At 29.7% G+C, this 17,779-nt stretch overlaps 1 protein-coding gene across 4 annotated transcripts in view; it reads right to left on the bottom strand.

The window, feature by feature from the left end:
* Positions 1 to 13,137: 13,137 nt before the first annotated feature.
* LOC129917684 (uncharacterized) overlaps positions 13,138 to 17,779 on the bottom strand; it is an 82,488-nt gene continuing 77,846 nt past the window's right edge. For all 4 annotated transcript variants that reach the window (XM_055997732.1, XM_055997730.1, XM_055997731.1 and 1 more), the window contains exons 4-7: positions 16,451 to 16,593; positions 16,055 to 16,211; positions 15,820 to 15,934; positions 13,138 to 13,392 (exon numbers count right to left, since the gene is read on the bottom strand). In XM_055997732.1, the coding sequence (XP_055853707.1) occupies positions 13,252 to 13,392; positions 15,820 to 15,934; positions 16,055 to 16,211; positions 16,451 to 16,593 (556 nt within the window). In that variant the 3' untranslated portion in view covers positions 13,138 to 13,251. The remainder of the gene's footprint in view (positions 13,393 to 15,819; positions 15,935 to 16,054; positions 16,212 to 16,450; positions 16,594 to 17,779) is intronic.

The following is a 17,779-nucleotide window of genomic DNA, read 5'->3' as shown; positions in this document are numbered from 1 at the left end:
CACTTCATGCAAACGGAATCCGATGTTTTTTGTTAGGAATTTGTAAGTTGGGTTTTGTTTAATTAGTTTCATTCAAGAAGCAGATTTGACAACACTAAGGTCCATTTTCTTCACTCGGAGTTGAACATAACTTGAGAATTTTTAATATAAAAATTCTCAAGTTTTGTTCAACTCCGAGTGAAGAAAATGGACCTAAGTTGTCTGCGTGAAAGCTTTAGGTACTTAGATACTTAGCACCTAATTTGCTGAAGTGGTCTTTTTCTTCCAATTTCAGAAGATTTTTTCTGGAAAATAAAATTGTTTTTGAGGCACAATTAGAATTATTGTATGATTTAAAATTCTAGTAAGTTCTTATAAAGGTGGATGTATGTTCTTTCTTTCTACAAGATATTTTTAATTTAGTATCGTACTCCCATTACGTATCCAATATAGTCCACTCAATCATAAATTATCGATTTTGAAAAAAATAACGAATTTTTAAAATTAATTTGTTAAAATTTTTTGCGTAAGTTTCATTAATAATTCTAAAATATTAATTTGGCTTGAAAGTTTAACTTTTTCCAGTTTCATTTTGAACTTCCCTCATCGAATACATCAATGTTTAAATATTTGTCATGGTGTTAAAGTTTAGCCGCAACTAACCAAAATGTTATGCACTACATAAACAATGTAAAACTTTAATATGTTAAAAATATAGGTTCCTACCTATATAGAGCTATAGAACTAACGTTCATGTTCACACGAAGTGAGTGCTTATTAACAAAACCTAATTTACATTCAGCCAGACTTAATGATAAGCTTTGGTTCGGTAAAATAATTGGTTTAAATTTTCATTGTTTTTCCATGAATTAAAGATAAACTAGAATAATTTTTTTAATGATTTTTTTTTTTTTTTCTGAACGTTATGTTCCCTTTCTGTACGTAGTGTCCTCTCATGGGTGTAATAATTACGACGGAATCGTTTAAAACCTGATGATTTTCAACAAAAATTCTCATTAACATCTCTGTTTAGGCACCAGTGTTGCCAAGGGATCAGAAAATATTTTATTATTCTTCGGTAATTTGCCAAAAATTAAAAATAGGATAGAATAATGGAGTATTTCCTTCGTGAAGTTTTTAGGACTAGTTAGGTGATAAATCAAATTTCTTAATTTTTTTTTATAAGAACATTGCAACCCTTCCAGAATAATATTTATCCTCTTATATTCCATGCTTAAAGGTTCTAAAACAATTTTTTTTATGCCACTTTTTAGACTGATTTTAGAATTTTAAGTTGGAAATTTTCGAAAAGCCGTGAAAAACTATAACCATTTGTGGCAATACTGATTATTGGCTTGTAGTCAGGGAGCCAACACTATTTTACACAATATTTTAGGTCTACACTTTCACACCAACTACATCAGACATTGTTCTCACCCAACGGTGCGTTATTTTAACTTCAACGCTCTATGCAACAAGCCCAACGACGAACGAAATTATATTCATTTTTGTTTTAAATTGAGATTAAATGGGAATATTTTGCACCACAGATAGGCACAGCAGTTGGTGTATGTGGAAAGCGGGGACAATTTTTCGTACGGAATCCGATCAATTTTTAACCAATAATCTCCCTCCAGTGTCCTGTGTGAGGTTAGTGCGGAGTGGACAAGAGTTAAGGAGGGATGTGCTTTGCATTTTATTGAAAAAAAAAAAAAATAGCTTATATATTTGACCTAGGAGCTTCAGCTATTCTACCTACCTACTTCTCTGAATGGGAAATGACCCAAACCGAAACGAAATATTATGTGGTATTTCGATGCGAATAATTTATTAGTGATTTGTTTAGCGATTATGTTCGGACAACCAAAATAGATGAAATTATTACGTTTTATATTATTTTGTTATTATTTTTTTTGTGTAGCATTTTTGAGCTGCAATGTGTAGCTTTACAAACGATGCGCTGGTCTGTGTCACCGACGCGTGTGTTGCGAATTAATTTGTGTGATGGGATTACGAAATTTACCGATGTAAATAATTATTTTCAATTTCAATTAATTTTAATATTAATAAAAATGTTTTTTTTTTTGTTTTGTTTCTTTGCAACAAATAAAGAGAATAGAAATGATGGCATGGGGTTTATACAAAAAATTAATTTTATAAAAAAAAAAATAATACACGGCCCTCATGCCTCGCCGATATGGCTAGTTTTGGAGCTTAAGCTGTGACAACAGTAGCGGAAGAATCAACATTTATGCAAAGGCTCTTTGTGTAAGTATTTATTAGTCTAGCTAGCAATACATTTTTGGAGATATGGTTTTTTAGTTGCGATATAAGTACCTACTATAAAGGCTAGACCACACCGAAGGATTATGCGGTAGCGGTACGGGTGTACTTGTATGAAAAAAATTCCAAACTGACATATCAACGTTCAGATGTGGGACTTTTTAAATAAAAATATCGTTACCGCTACCCGTACCGCTACCGCATACCCTCCGGTGTTGCCAAGCGTTGAGGCAAGTTTAGGATTCATAAAAAAATCGAACTCGAGATAACAATCAGTCATGACATTGCGATGATGGAGAATGCCAAAAAATAGTAAATAGTAAAGCGATTTTCTTCAAACTTGGAAGTTAGCAGTTTTGGGTGAATCCCTAGAGCAGACATTGAAATTTGTTTTTTAGGAACAAAACTAACGGTATCTGCCATATAATGGAAATATAAAAATTAATTTTTTTCAAAAAGAGCTTTAACGATTTTGATAAAAAATTTTGTGTGTAATGTAACAAATAAGACCCAACTTTTGAAATAAAAAAAATATTTTTTTTTTTGAACTGTTGTTAACGGTACCTGCCATAGAACCGTTTTTTGTTTTATTTTCTGAATATCTCGAAAAAGATAACCCGATTTTAACAAAAAAAATATACAATAAGGTAATTTAAGGTTTAAGAAAGTTTTCAAAAAAAAAAAAAAAAACAAATTATTGGATTTTTTAAAAATATTTCAAATTTTTTTTAATAATCAATTTTTTGAAAACGGCTTAGTAAAATATTTCGAAATTTTGTTTTTAAGTGTTATTTATTTATTTCTTCAAAATGGCACACCAACTTTTTTTTTTTAAAAAAAAAATGTTAGAAAATATTTATATAGGTACAAAAATTATTTTTTAAAACGGCTTTAACTATTTTCGAAATTTTTTTTCTAAATACATACATATTAAATACTTTGTTTATTGATCAAAGTCAAAAACGGTGTCTCATTAATTATAAAACAGATTTTATGTATTTTTTTACAACATGAAAAATGCTTTAAAAAATACAATTATAATTTTCCCCAATTTTTTTCATAAAAAGTTTTAATGTAATGAAAAAGTCCGTGCGATGCAGTCGTGCATTTTATATAATTTTGTTGTCTTTTTTTAGCTGTACCTGACCAGTTTGAATACAGGAATCAGAATATGACAACTAAATACATAGCTACATACATGCTATTCAATGAAAAAATTAAAGAAAAAAAAATAAATGTAAAAAAAATGAAAGGAAAGATTTTCCAAGAAAAAAATAATAATAAAAAAAAATTTGAATTGATTTCTCGAAAACGAATTGTCAGAAAAAAAAAACTAAACCGCTAGCTACAGCCATTTTTAATATTTTTTCATTTTTAATGATGTCAAAAAAAATAAAAATTAAAATAACATATTTATTTAATAATTATTTTCAAAATATATAAATATTTTTTTAATAAAAAAACTTTTTTTAATTGAAAAAATTTGTTATACAAAAATTTTATTTTTGATTTCCACTAAGAATACCTCTTTTTCAAAAAGCTAAGTTATTGAAAAATTCTTTGAAATCCGTCCAGTTGCTGAAAATGAAAAGTCAGAAATTTTGAAATAGGTTATATTAGAGATACCTACTGGTTATGTTTTTGGCCTACCTATTTTATTATTTTGGATGGACAAGAACATAAAACATTTATAACATGACGATTGACTATCCAAACGAGGAAATTAACACATGATTCCATAGATTTAGAAAACATTGGTTATTTTCTGCGGACTGCGGTGGTGAATGTTGAGCACTATGAATTAATAGATTATAATAAACCTCATTATATAATTAAATAAACATATAAGGGTCAATTGCCTTACACAAATAGGGAGTCAAAAAATTCAAAAATACCTATACGAAATCTTTAAAAACAAAAATTCTTGCAAAAAAAAAAATAGGAATTGTGTTCTAAATTGTTAGACCCTCATAATATGTATAATAAAAGCTTTAGGTAGCCTTCTCAAATTCTCATTACTTTCTCTTGTCGTTTATATGGGGGAAAAATTCTTGATTTCTTAATTGATACTGTCACAAAATCTTTTTTTCTCAAAATTGAATTAATTTCTTTGTGCACATTTCCTTATTTGTATGCATATTAGGTCTTATTTAAGTAGGTAAGGGCATTACATTTGTTTGTATGTACGTTAGAGTGGAGCGTTTTTGGAATTCTCTTTCAGATCACTGAGTGCAGTTCAGGGTTCAAGCGTTATGGTCTTCTGAATTTATTTTTCACGTTTTTCACGGAAATCGATAGTCTCTCGGATCATATTATGTATGATTCCCTTTTTTTTTGTAGTCAATGGAAAACACGAAGTCGGGAAGCCTCTGAAAAATGCACATTTTCGCAAAAACTCAACCTCAGATTTATTAAATTGTACAAAATTTCACCTAGAATAACTAGCTTTTACTATTTTTTTAGTATTTGCTACGTTAATTAGAACATTAATAGCTTGATTTTTAGATAAAATACTAGCCTTTGTAGCTGCGCTTAATTTAGGTATGATGATATTTTATTTCTGTCTTTAGAGTAAAGTAAAGTAAAGTAAAAGGAGGGGGTCTATTAAGCCTTGTTTAGCGGGAAGGGACAGCTAAAAAATATTTAATTCATAAAAATAAGTCAATTTTTTTTTAAACTGCCCCCCGATAAACGAGGGGAAAAGACTCCCCCCCCCCCCCTTATATACAATTTTTTCTTGTCTAGACCCAACTTACACAATCTAACTTTTTGGCACATTCCTCCTGAATCACTTTGTAGGTATATCGTTTTGGGATCTGAAGAAACACAAAGCAAATTTTGTGAAATGACAAGTTTGAGAGTCAAATAAATAACCAAATGAAAATTTGCAAAATAAAACCTACGAGATAAATGAATATTTTTGTATATAGCGATATTATGAGCTTGCGGAATAATTACACTGTGATAGTTCAAAAAACCGACAGAGGGCTCTTATGTCTACTAAAGATAATTCGAGTATGCTGAACACAATGGTGTTCTTAGTTTTTCTGGATTAGGTCAAATAAGAAAGATTTTTGCGTTTGAAATTTTGTTTGCACATGCCAAAACTGAGGGTATAAAACACCATATATTTTCCAATTTTTGATTTTTTATCGATGAAAAATTATGCGAAATTTATTTTTTTTGGAAGTATTATTCGTAAAAGAAGTTATTTGAAAAAATCATTATTTTATGGCAAAAAACGTCGACTTTTCTTTAACTTTTTCTTACATTTTTTAACTATAAAGGTACAAATATATGCGAAAACTCAACATTTTTTTTGTACACACCTTTTATGTGTTAGTACTCTGGAATTATTATACATATGTAGATGTAGATATTTAATTAAAAAATCAGGCATGATATCAATATTTTTATTTAATTTTTTTTAAGTTCAAAAAATCATTTTTTTTCAATTTGTTTTAAAATTAAAACATATTTACTATTACTTCCATCTGCATTATATGAGCTCACATACACAACACATAATTGTGATTGTCACAGTCCATCTTTAACTTACGGGGGTTTTTCACTTAAACGAACCCCGTTTAACTGAAGAAAATATTTAAAGATCAGAAAAGTGTTTCAGATAAGCGGGTTTTCTCTTAAGAGGGTTTCTCTTAAGAGGGTTTTTATGCTACTTGAGCCCATGTTCGTTTTGCCCCCTTCCGATCTTACCTGATATTCTAGAATATGTTTTTTACTTAAGGTTCAAACCTTTAAAATTCATTCTTTCACAAGAAAGTACTCTTGAATAATCAACTTTCATTATAAAGAATAAGTTAAAAACTTTAACTATCTCACGGTTAAAAGTGCAACTTACTTTTAACATAAACGGTAACGATTTGTTGAAAAATCACAAGAGTTTCGGCGTTTCAACCAAACATGCTCATACTTTCAGACATGGTCGATCATACCAAAAGCCACTTTTTCATATTGCAAGGTTTGCCAGTTTTATTATTATTTTTTTTTTCATACAACATAGTAAGAAAACGATTTTGCCCCCACTTTCCCTACATATGTATTGCATTTAAACTTTTTGTAATTTTTTATTTTATAAACTAAAAAATTTAAAAAAAACAGTGTTTTACTGCTACTTTTTCACTCTTAAGCTTAACCAATATTGTAGATAGGTAGGCACTGCCTATTCGTATTTGTAAACAAAGCCATATTCTATCCTGAAATACAAGATCAAATCGCTGCATTTTAATTTAAGTAATACGAAAAATATTAGAAAAATTGAAGAAAAATCGACGTTTTTTTGACATAAAATAATGATTTAAAATGTCATTCGACAGATTTTTTTTCAAATAACTTCTTGTATGAATAATACTTGGAAAAAAATAGATTTTCCATCATTTTTCATCGATAAAAAATCAAAAATTGGAAAATATATGGTGTTTTATACCCTCAGTTTTGGCATGTGCAAACAAAATTTCAAACGCAAAAATCTTTCTTATTTGACCTAATCCAGAAAAACTAAGAACGCCATTGTGTTCAGCATACTCGAATTATCTTTAGTAGATATGAGAGCCCTCTGTCGGAAAAAAAAGTTCCATTTTCGAACACAGTGTTATTGTTGATGGAATGTCACGGGTTCCACCTCCCACTTTTCTTCCTTATAACGTTTTCATACAGTATAATAGACTTTATATTGGCTAACAAAAAAATGGTTTTCTAATAAAACCAATTCCACATTGACTTTCACTTTTTTTGTTTGAATGAATGAACAACCTGTTAAATTTATAATTCAATCAGGAAATTGAATCTGATTCTGCACTATCGCATACAATCATGTTTGTTGAATGATTCAAAAGTTGTCTGTCTGGAGTACTTGACTAAAATAAAACACAATTAGGCATTTTGACTCCAAATTGAGTTTCAAAATTGACTTATTTCCAACCAATATTTAGCAATGTTTATACCTTGTTAAGCTTAAATACGGTCCAGCAGCTATTATACGGCGCTGTATTGAACCGTATTCCACCACTGTCTGGTGGCTGATGCTCGCAGCCTGTATTTTCTCCATCCATTGGGATCATATTGAACGTGACTGTCTCTGGCATGCAAATATTGTCAGAAACAAAACACACCCGGTGTTGATTTATTTGTTTTGTGACATTGAACAAAGTCTTTGTTCTCGCAGTCAGTCAGCCTCAGCACCAGCGATAGCGCCAGCGACTAGGTATAGCCGAGAGGTGGTGATGGAGGTGTACATATAGAAATAGATGGGCGTGGCACAACGTTTAATATTGTACAATTTCAATTAAGTTTTCCCCAATTTCACTGATTAAATTGAATTGAAATGTAGATATTGAATTGGCGGTATGCCATTGATTGCTAGTATCTGATATTCAAATGACCGGCGAGAGGTCATGTCACCGTTTTGGTCGCATGGTTGCATCTATACCACCTGTCTGATGTAGGTAGCATAGCATAGTAAAAGCAGAAGCAATTTCCTAATTCTCAGCTTAGTACCTAATAAGGGTAATCAAATCAGACGCGCAGACATTAATTAAACGACGATGAACAGAGTAAATGACCATAGCTATTTGCAAGGAGCAACTATGCCATCGCGCTTTCTGATTGTGCCTTCCCTGGGGAAGGATGGCAAAAGTCATTATGAGATTGCGAGAGGAGCTAAATTGCCAGGGAATTACCCGGGACATACACTTCCATGATGTTGAAACTGTTGTAGGTATACTATGATTCTATGAGTACCTAACAACAGTGAAGCCTATTCCACTTGGTGGTTGGTTCTGGTGCAAATGAGTATTGGCGACATAATGGGACTTCTAAATGAGGCTTTCATCCGACACGACGACAACGACGTGTATCTAGGTATACAAGGCTTGTACCTACATCGCGCAAGGAGAGACCATCATCAGGATCTAGGAAAGTCAGATATTTCCGGATATGATGGAGTCATAACCGGGAATATATTAGGTTTTACTACTTTTGGGTGTTGTCGGTCGGTATGTTCAAGTTGTCCATTGAGATTAGTTTAGATCGTAGATTTTCGTTAAAGACTCAAATAGTTTTCATAGTTTAACTTAAGGGGGGGGGACAAGTTTCATGAAAATGTATTGGCAAGAGTCAAAATTTTCAACACACTCAAAAATTATAAAATAAAAGAGAAGTAGTGTGCATAGTTCTACCTAAATGAATTTTTGAGGTTTATTTTTGTGAATTTTTTGGTAATTATAAATAACAAAATAACTAAGATAAATGTGATTTTATAATTGCTTTAATAAATTGCCGTATTTAGTCATTCGTAAATTTTAATGTTTGTTGATGTTATTGTTAATTTCTGGTGGTCTTTAAAGCAGTTTAGAAAATATTTAGGTACTTTAGAATATTCAAATGGAGTAACGAGTTTTTCAATGGAAGATGTTTTGAATCATTCATTGATCTTTAGTCATCTAATAGACTGTGGGGTAAAAAAAAACTTTTAACAAATAAAAGAATATGGAGTATGGAGACCTAAGAACGCCTCATTTGCTTTCAATTAAACTTAAAATTCTGATGTGCTCGATAAACTATTGAATTAATTTCTTAGGATTTCGATTTTTTTGGTTGTGGTTGGCCAAGGAACTAATGGGTGCACTTTTTGGTAAAAAACATGAAATTTGCGGGGTTAAGCTCGTATGATAGGTTCCTACTTCTTTGTTTCCTTATATTAAATAGCTTAAAAAAGAAAATAGAGCAGTATAACATCTTTCGAATGCAATATCACATAAAGAGTGAGCAGTGAGCGCGTAAACACAACAAACAAAAATCCAAAAAAGTCACAAAAAGTCCTAAAAACATACAATTAGACAGACAAACGGAACGGCAAGGCGGAGGATTTCTAATTGTTACTCCCAAGTCCGAAATCCTTTCTTCAATTCTACTATAATGAGTATGTAAACAATAGCATTTTGTAATATTGTTGGTGGATGTACAATCGCAAAGTAAAATAAATGGATATAAATTTTTAAAAAATCGATTGATTTGCATAAAAAAAAATTTCCGGTTCTCAATTTAAAAACTAAGCTTTCTTCGAGTGCAGTGGGGAAAAATTATTATATTTTAAACTTTAAGCCCTTTTGTATTACTATTTTTCGTTTGTGGCAGCATTTCTTCTAAATAAAATTAGCTTATGAATTAATTTTTGTTTAAATTATATTATTGAAAGTGAAATTTTTTGTTAAAGTATCGAAAAAAATTATTTTTTCGAAAAAAACTTGCAGTAAATATTGAACTTAACTTTCTAATAACACTTTTTTAACATATCAACGAACATTCTAGAACGAAAAGAACATAAGGAACCATGAACTGTATCACAAAATGTGGGCTAACGAAAAAAAGTGATGTAATTTGTTGTAATTAGCATGGTTAATTGAGAAAAAATGTAAAAAGGACAATTTTTACACAGAAGAAACAAATTTTGATTTTTAAGAAGTTGGTAATTTAAAAAAAAAAGTTTTTTTTTTTCGTATACTGAAAAAGAAATCACTTCTCACCATTTTCTATTAATTGTTACTTTTTAAGAATCCTTGGATGTATTTTACTATGCATGTAGCTTTTCTAGGTGCTTATAATGGCAAACCAAAAAATCAATGATTTTTACACTTGAAAAAAATATGTATTTTTTAATGTGAAATAACAACTTAAGCTGCATAACAGGAATGTTATATGGACTACATTCAATCAAGTAAACATTTTAAGACAAATAAATAATTTTAGAGGCGCAATGCAAGCATCAGTGGATTTAATTGTTCTTAATTATAAATTTAAAAAAGGTCACTGTGGTGTATACGTACTTTTCTTGTGTGGTGAATAAAATCTAATTCTTCTATAATGAAGAAAAAAAAAAATTAGGCTATCCTGGGCTAACGTTGGGCAAACGAATCACAGTGCAAAACCAACAATTTTAACACTGAATAAAAAAAATTATTTTTGTTATTTTTGAGGTGAAAAAAAATAATTCCGTTATAATTTTAGAACTAAGGTTGGGCTAGCGACAAGAAATCTTTTGCTATCCTGAGATAACCTTGGGCAATAAAACTAGGCAGGTTTGAAAAAAAAAATAGCTTTTGAGGGTGCCAACTTCACATAGCCCCTGGGCTCACACTGGTATTTATTCTGTTAATTAAAGACTAGGATCCAGTAAAAATTAATTGCATACAGTGATTTTAGAGATTAAAATTAATATTTCAATTCAAAGGGGGAATCGCACAGAAATCAACTTGAAGAACTTTCGATGAAATTCTTGATTCCAAGTTTTATCGATGGCTTCCGCACTAGCAAACGCTATAATGTTAGCGTTTCCTAAGGCTTATCTACAGCAACGCTCACTCTAATTTGATCAACACTCTCAGTACACGTTCCATATACTGAATAGTTATGTATGTTAGGGTGTGTCACTCTTGTGTGGCCGAAAAAAAGTACTCCAATTTTGCAATGTAATAGTGGTCAAAAGTTTTATAAGGGTCTGAGGCTTAATGATATGTTAAAAAAATAATAATATCGTCCGTCTTTGGCTCCCTCAAATTGGTTGAAGTTGTTAAAAAAAAAAACCGTTTTATATGGAAAAATGATTTTTTTTTCTTTCGCTTACTATTTCGCAGCTTCTTTACTAAGTGTTTAATTCCAACAAATGTAAGCTTAAAAGTTTTTTCTTGAAATTATCTTTCGTGAGAAAGCCTAAAAATATTCAATATGTTTTTTTTTTGTATCCAAACGGCGCAATTAAAAAAAACACATACATATGTATATGTATTTCAAAAACCTCTAAGAATCAAAATTTCTTCGATTTCTTCCTATATTTTGAGCGAGCCAAAGATATTAATTAAAATGAAAATGGTAAACGTAGGATTTCATTTTGATAAGCAATGCAACTTTTAAAAGCTATTACATTTAAAGATTACATAGTTCAGCATTTTGACACACCCTAATGTATGTCAAAATGACATTTAATTCATTATCTTAACTTTAATTAGTAATATCGCTATTATACAGAGACTCTAACTATTAACTATGCAGACAAATTTGAGGTTGTTTTTATATTTCCAACAGTTCTAGTAATCCAAACCATCTAATCTGTTGAACTCTGTTTCCTACTTACGGTAATATAATGAAATATTACTTTTAACCGCATAACCTGTTGACTTTTTTTGTCTAACTTCTTATTAACTGAAATTTTCACCAGCCAACATACATAACTTGCAAATACGAGCAAAAATCCATTTAAATCAAACAACAACATTGCTTCGATTCATTAATATTCATTTTATTTCACTGTTTTTTGAAAAATTCTTCAACATTATTCATCTTCTTCTTTCTCATTTTTTAACAAAAAAAAATAACGATTCGGGTACACACATGCGGATAAAGAAAAATAAAATTAAAAAAAAAAATCATTATACACTAATAATAATAATAATAATGATCAAATTTACAAATATTTTACATTACGTATTAAATAAATAATCTTATTTGTATAATATATCCAAATCAATTTTTAAACTTAATAAAGGAAGCATATTTTTCATAAAGAAAAACAAAAAATCACCACTATCAATTTTTCCTCTCAAAAAATACTTTTTTTTTTAAGTTTTAAATCTTAAAATATTAATTCATCTACATTGTTTATAATTATGTGTTGTTTTCCTTGTATATAATATATATATATAATTTGTTTATATATAATAATATTTTTTTAAAGTAATTTTTGGTCTTTTTGATGATGTTTACAAATTTATAATTTTTTTTTTCTTGTGTTTGTGCAAAAATTCTTATACAACTTAACAATAAAAAAAAAGGAATAATAATAATTATAAAATTAACTTATATAAGATTAAGGAAACCGTTTCGATTGGAAATTAATTCTAAGCGGTTTTAAATTGATTTTAATAAAAATAATAATATCTTAAGGTACTGGTTTGAAATAAGTATTACAAAAATTAATTATAAATATACAATTTATATCATATGTACGCCTTTGTTTATGCTTTATATTTTGCTTAAAAACAAATTTATTTTTTTATTATTCATTAAACTAAATCCTCTAGAACTACTCAACGTTTTGACAGGTGGCAGTTCGTGTGGCAGTGTGGTGGAAGTTTATATATTTATTTTGGGTTTTTCAAAAAGATATGTGAGTTCCTAAAATGGAACCTTGTGGAACTCCAAAATAAACGGAAGAACAAAAAACAAAAAAAAATGTCTCACTGCCACTTTTGTCACCTGCTTGGATTTTGTGCTTAATTATTTATTTATGTTTATTATATCTTAATTTAATGGCATTACAATAGTAACGATAAACTGTTCACCGACACATTTTCCTAATAATTTTAAATCGATACTCTATTTATCAATAAGCAACACGCTGCATTGTTGCAATTTTTTTTTTCATAATTACATTTAGTTATTATTTTTATTATGTTTAACATTTTCTCATTCCATTTTGAAGCGTATTTTTCAATTTTGTTTTAATTTTTTATTTTTGTTTGAGAAGCAAAATTTGATAAATCGATTTTTTTCTTTTGTTTTCTATTGCTATAATAATTAAATTTTATGTTTGTTTTTATTTTCAGAAATTTTCATTTGCTCTGTGATAAGTCAAAGACGTGTGTTGCTAATAAAACGTGTCAAAAACATTCGCTCAATTTGAAAAAGTTATGTAAATAAAGAAAAATAAACTCAACACTTGGCGTTGACGACGCTTCAACATGATATGATGCTAACAATTTATTTTTTTTTTGTGGTGTTTTTTGTTTTTAAATTTTTTTTTGTTTGTTTAATCTTATCTAAGAAATTGACTAAAGTTTCGAAATTGCTTTACCGAGTGTCATCGGGGATTGTGATTTCATTTTAAGGGGTGCGTTTTTGAGTGGCTGGCTGAATTAACACAGCAATGTCAACATTGCTACTTTTTGTTTGTTTGCTGATTTACCATGGTAAAATCTATCTTCTGTGGTGATATGTGAGTGCTATTGCAACTGCTATTATGAGTCCTATCAATGATTGCGGTTGGAGTCGATGACCAGCTCCAGGCTCTCCATCTCTACATGCACCCGGATGTCGTGTGTATTCTTCACAATAGAGCTGAAATGATAGGAATTCATTATTTAGGGGTCCTTTGTCTGTGTACATATTTTTCTTTTTAATAAAATGCACTTCCTATTGGTTAGAGAAAGCTTTATAAGCCTTTTTTTAAAACTTTTTACATATAAAACTTTTTTCATATTACAGTGATTTTTTTAACAAAACCTTGAATATTTTAAAAATCGTTCTATAGCTAAAAAATTACGGTTTGTCCCAGAAATTACATTTTCATGAAAAAAAAATGTTTTTTTTTTTGTTTCCATTACCTATTGGCTTGAGCAAACCCGAAGTGAACTTTTTAAACTTGAAACTTAAATTACTTATAAGACGTACAAAATTAATTTTTTCGCACAAAATTAACATGAGCTAGCTCTTATTTTTAAGACTGAATGCCACAATGTGTGCAGGGGTGTAAAATAATCATTTTTTTTTAATGCATTTGTTTTTAATTACAAATTAAAAACAAAATATTTATTGCAATAAAAAAAATTTTCATAAAAAAAATTGCATTAGAAAAAAATATTTATTGAAAAAAAAATTGCATTAAGAAAAAATGTTATTGCAACTGAAAAATAGGGGAGAGTGGGGCCAAATGTAACACTTTTTTCTAAAATCGATGGTTCTCCTACAAATTTGAAAGTGGGTCAACCAGACCTTTTTTAAATTAAGGACCCATGTTTTAGCTCCAAGATCCATCATAAAAATTTAGCAAAACATAACGGTAATGTTGAAAAATAAAGCTTCCAAAAAAAAAAGCGTGTTGTTTCAACTTACCCCACATACGGGGCAAAGTGTAACACATACCGGGGTAGGTTGTACCAAGAACTAAAAATAAGAGAAAAATACCTTTATTTGTTTATATTTATTTATTTTTAATTAATAACAATAAAACAAACCTCAGTCATGAAATTTTGGTGCAAATTTGTAAAAAGTGGAGCAAATCCAAGATTTCCAGAGAAAATTTGACAGTAGTCTTAAATAAAAGTTATTCGAATTCATAAATTGTTTTATAAGCTTTATGAATTCAAGTGGTGGTTCAAAAATGTGTTTCCAATTTCAAAATAAATACAAATTCAATTACAAGCATTCATATTCAGGGTTGTTAATTATATTAGGTAAACAATTTTTCAGTTTAGGTAGGTTTTTACATGGTACAACTTGCCCCGGAAAAATGTTACAACTAGCCCCAGCATGAAATTTGGCACATAAAATCAATTTAAAAAAAAGCGAAACTGATATAGACATAACATATACACGCAATTTGAGCCAAAACACAGTTGCATATAACAAAAAAACACTTAGCACTCTATCTTTTTCGGGTAAAGAGGTAGACCAAAAATAAAATTAAAAAAAAAAGTTACAAACATGCATTTTTTGGGCACCACTAGTGTAACTTCTCACCCTGTCGTCTAATCTTCATCTGAAGAAAATGTGCCGGTAGATATGCAAAAATTGAGCATTTTTCTCCTTTACGCGTTTCTTAATATTGAAAGGAACATCGCTTTTTTTAGCTGTTAATTCTTACCCCTGTTACATTTAGCCCCACTCTCCCCTACTTGCATTGAAAATATATTTTTATTGCAAATTAAAATATTTTGCATCAAAAAAAAAAATAAAAAATTTTCTGCATTGAAAAAAAAAATCAATGCAAAATGTGATCTTTAAATAATTATTTTTAATATTCATCGAATTTCTTACAATTTTTACTATTTGGCATTTAAATAAAACTAATTCAACTATTATATTGAACCGAATGTAAGGCCAAATAGTCAACATTTTTTTTTAAGCAAAATATTTGTTTTTAGTAAAAATTTTATTTTCAATGCTAAATTTTTTTATTCGCAACAAATATTTTTTTTATGCAAATATTTTTCTGTTGCAATACATATTTTTTTTAATGCAAATGCAATAGTTGCAATAATTATTTTTTTTTTTATTTCAAATGCATTGTTTTTCAATTGATATTTTTAAAATTCTGAATGTGTGACCTGTGCATGAACTAGTGAGAATAACAAGAGAACTTGAGGCCGAAAGGATTTTATACAACGATGTTTTATTTTCTCCACAAAATGATATATTAAAAATTACGTCGTTTTAAAGTTTTTTTTTAAAAAAGTAAAACTTTAGTAAAAATTAAACCTTAAAATGCTCATTTACTTCCCTCTGTTTTATGAAAACGAAAGAAACACAAAAATAATCCTGTGCTATCTATAAGGAAAATTTTAAAGCAATTTTCATGTAAAAATAAACAATAATTTTGCATTCCTTTAAATATGAAATCCTATTTACTTGTAGCACACAACCAAACACCTATACATTTTAAATAAATATCTGATTTATATAATACCATAAATTTCAACTCTCAAGATATTAACAATAAAACTGGGAAAAACAATTATTTTCTTTGTCAAAGAAACAAAAACTTACCTTTGTCAAACTATTCGCATACTTGTCTACAAGTTCTCTAGTGAATTTTGCTGCTTCATTACCACAGACTTTTCTTGCTGCATCCTCTGAGCAATCGACAAGTTCATTTATGGAACTGCAAAGATGAAATAAAATTTAAGATCAAAAATATGAAAATCCCAAGTTCCCCAAAGCAAAATTTTATTATTATAGAAGTTGTCTTTTGACCAAAGACCCAATCAAGCAACCAACTTACCAGCATATCGTTTTAATATTCTCATTGAGAGTTATATTCTCATGATTTTCTTGATTCTTATTGGGCTTCATAAAGACCATTGTCTCTTTGTATTTAGAAGAGCACACCTCAAATTCCTTCTTGGCCATTTCTGAGCATGGTGCATGCTTAAGATACTCTGTCAAGGATTTAACATAAAAAGAAGGATGAAACAAAAATTGAAACAATAAATTCAAAGTTCAGGTTCAGCAAGAAGTGCAAATGAGTCGAGGATGAGGAAGAGGACAACACATATCACCCAGACGAACGAACTAAAATGGTTGAATATTAATGAGTCCTCAACCTCACCATCATACACCATCTCACCATAACAATTTATTTTCTTCGGAAAATGCTGAAAATGCTTAAAATGCTTACCGTCCTGGAATTCGCCTTTATTGCATAAATCCCGAATGAATTGATTAGTGCCATGGTATAATTTATTAAATTGATTCCTCTGCTGCAGATCCATGCACCTTCTTGTATAGCTTTGTATACAACGGACACCTTTACGCAGTTCCCTATTTAAATTTTTGACAAAAAGAGAAAGAGAAGAGAGAGAACAGTTTGGTTAATGAAGGACTTTTGTTTGAGTGTGTGTGTGGGTAGGTTTAAAAATTATTCCCATTCCATTTCTTGATGTTTAAGTGACAGATCGACAGGAATTTACTACCCTAATTACATTATTTGCCCTATAACGATGCATGACACTGCAATTCATCATGCATGCAGTCGTTTGTTCATTCGTCCTCGTCCTCGTTTTCGCACATAGTATAGTTGTATAGTCGTATTATAGTCGTCCTATGTCAAGTGCGAAACCATTTCTTCAGCGTGTGTGCATTTCAGAGTTTCGTCTCTCTGACACCCTATCAGTTTTCGAAATTTGCATTTGCAATAAAAAAACATAAAAGTTCTTAGCCTGGTCGTAGGGTCTTGCTCTTAGAAGGAGCTACTAAATAAAGTTGGAGGTGTAGGGGAAAATTTTGCATTATATTGTTGCTGAGAATACATAGTTGAAAGATGCCTGAGCTGAGACCTCCTACTATGCTGAATTTCGTTTAGTTTTCCTATTTGAGTTACCTAAAATATCAGAGAATTCTGAGGTCTAAGAATGAAATTCCAAGCTTTAAGAGAAATTATTGAAAATTATATTTTTAAAAGTCGAATAGGTACAAACGTTTAGGACCTCCTATCCGATTTCCATTTTTTTTATTTTTCGGTTTCGACAGACTGACTAACGGCTTAGTCGGAGAGTTTAAAACAAAAATGAAAGACACCGAGGAATTTATTTTAAACTGAAATTCCAAGGTCTAAGGTGTAGAAGATGGTAAGGACCTCATGGTTATCATGGCTGACTGAAACTTAGAAGAAGAGTTTTGAAGTCTTAGCTGAATAGTTTTGAAAAAAAAAAAAAACAAATAAGTCTTACGATATCCAACTGTAGATCTATTGAGTCCTAGATAAAAGATCCCTAGGACCTCATACAACGCTGAGTTTCTTTAATTTTTTTTTTTCTAAATCGATTGGAAAAATTAAAGTGTAAGATTCATAAGCTTAAGATAGTGACTTAAAAATAGTTGCTGTTAATGTTTAAATATCGTCGCTTTCAAGGCAAAGTGGCATAAGTCAAAATTTGCCATTTTTGAGTTTAGAGCATAGAACTGTAAAAAAAAACGCAATTTTTCTGTGTAATCAGCGCTTTTCTAC

This window comes from Episyrphus balteatus, chromosome 4 (genome assembly GCF_945859705.1).
Source record: "Episyrphus balteatus chromosome 4, idEpiBalt1.1, whole genome shotgun sequence".
Taxonomy (NCBI): Eukaryota; Metazoa; Arthropoda; class Insecta; order Diptera; family Syrphidae; genus Episyrphus; species Episyrphus balteatus.
This window is presented reverse-complemented; position numbering and strand designations above follow the sequence as displayed.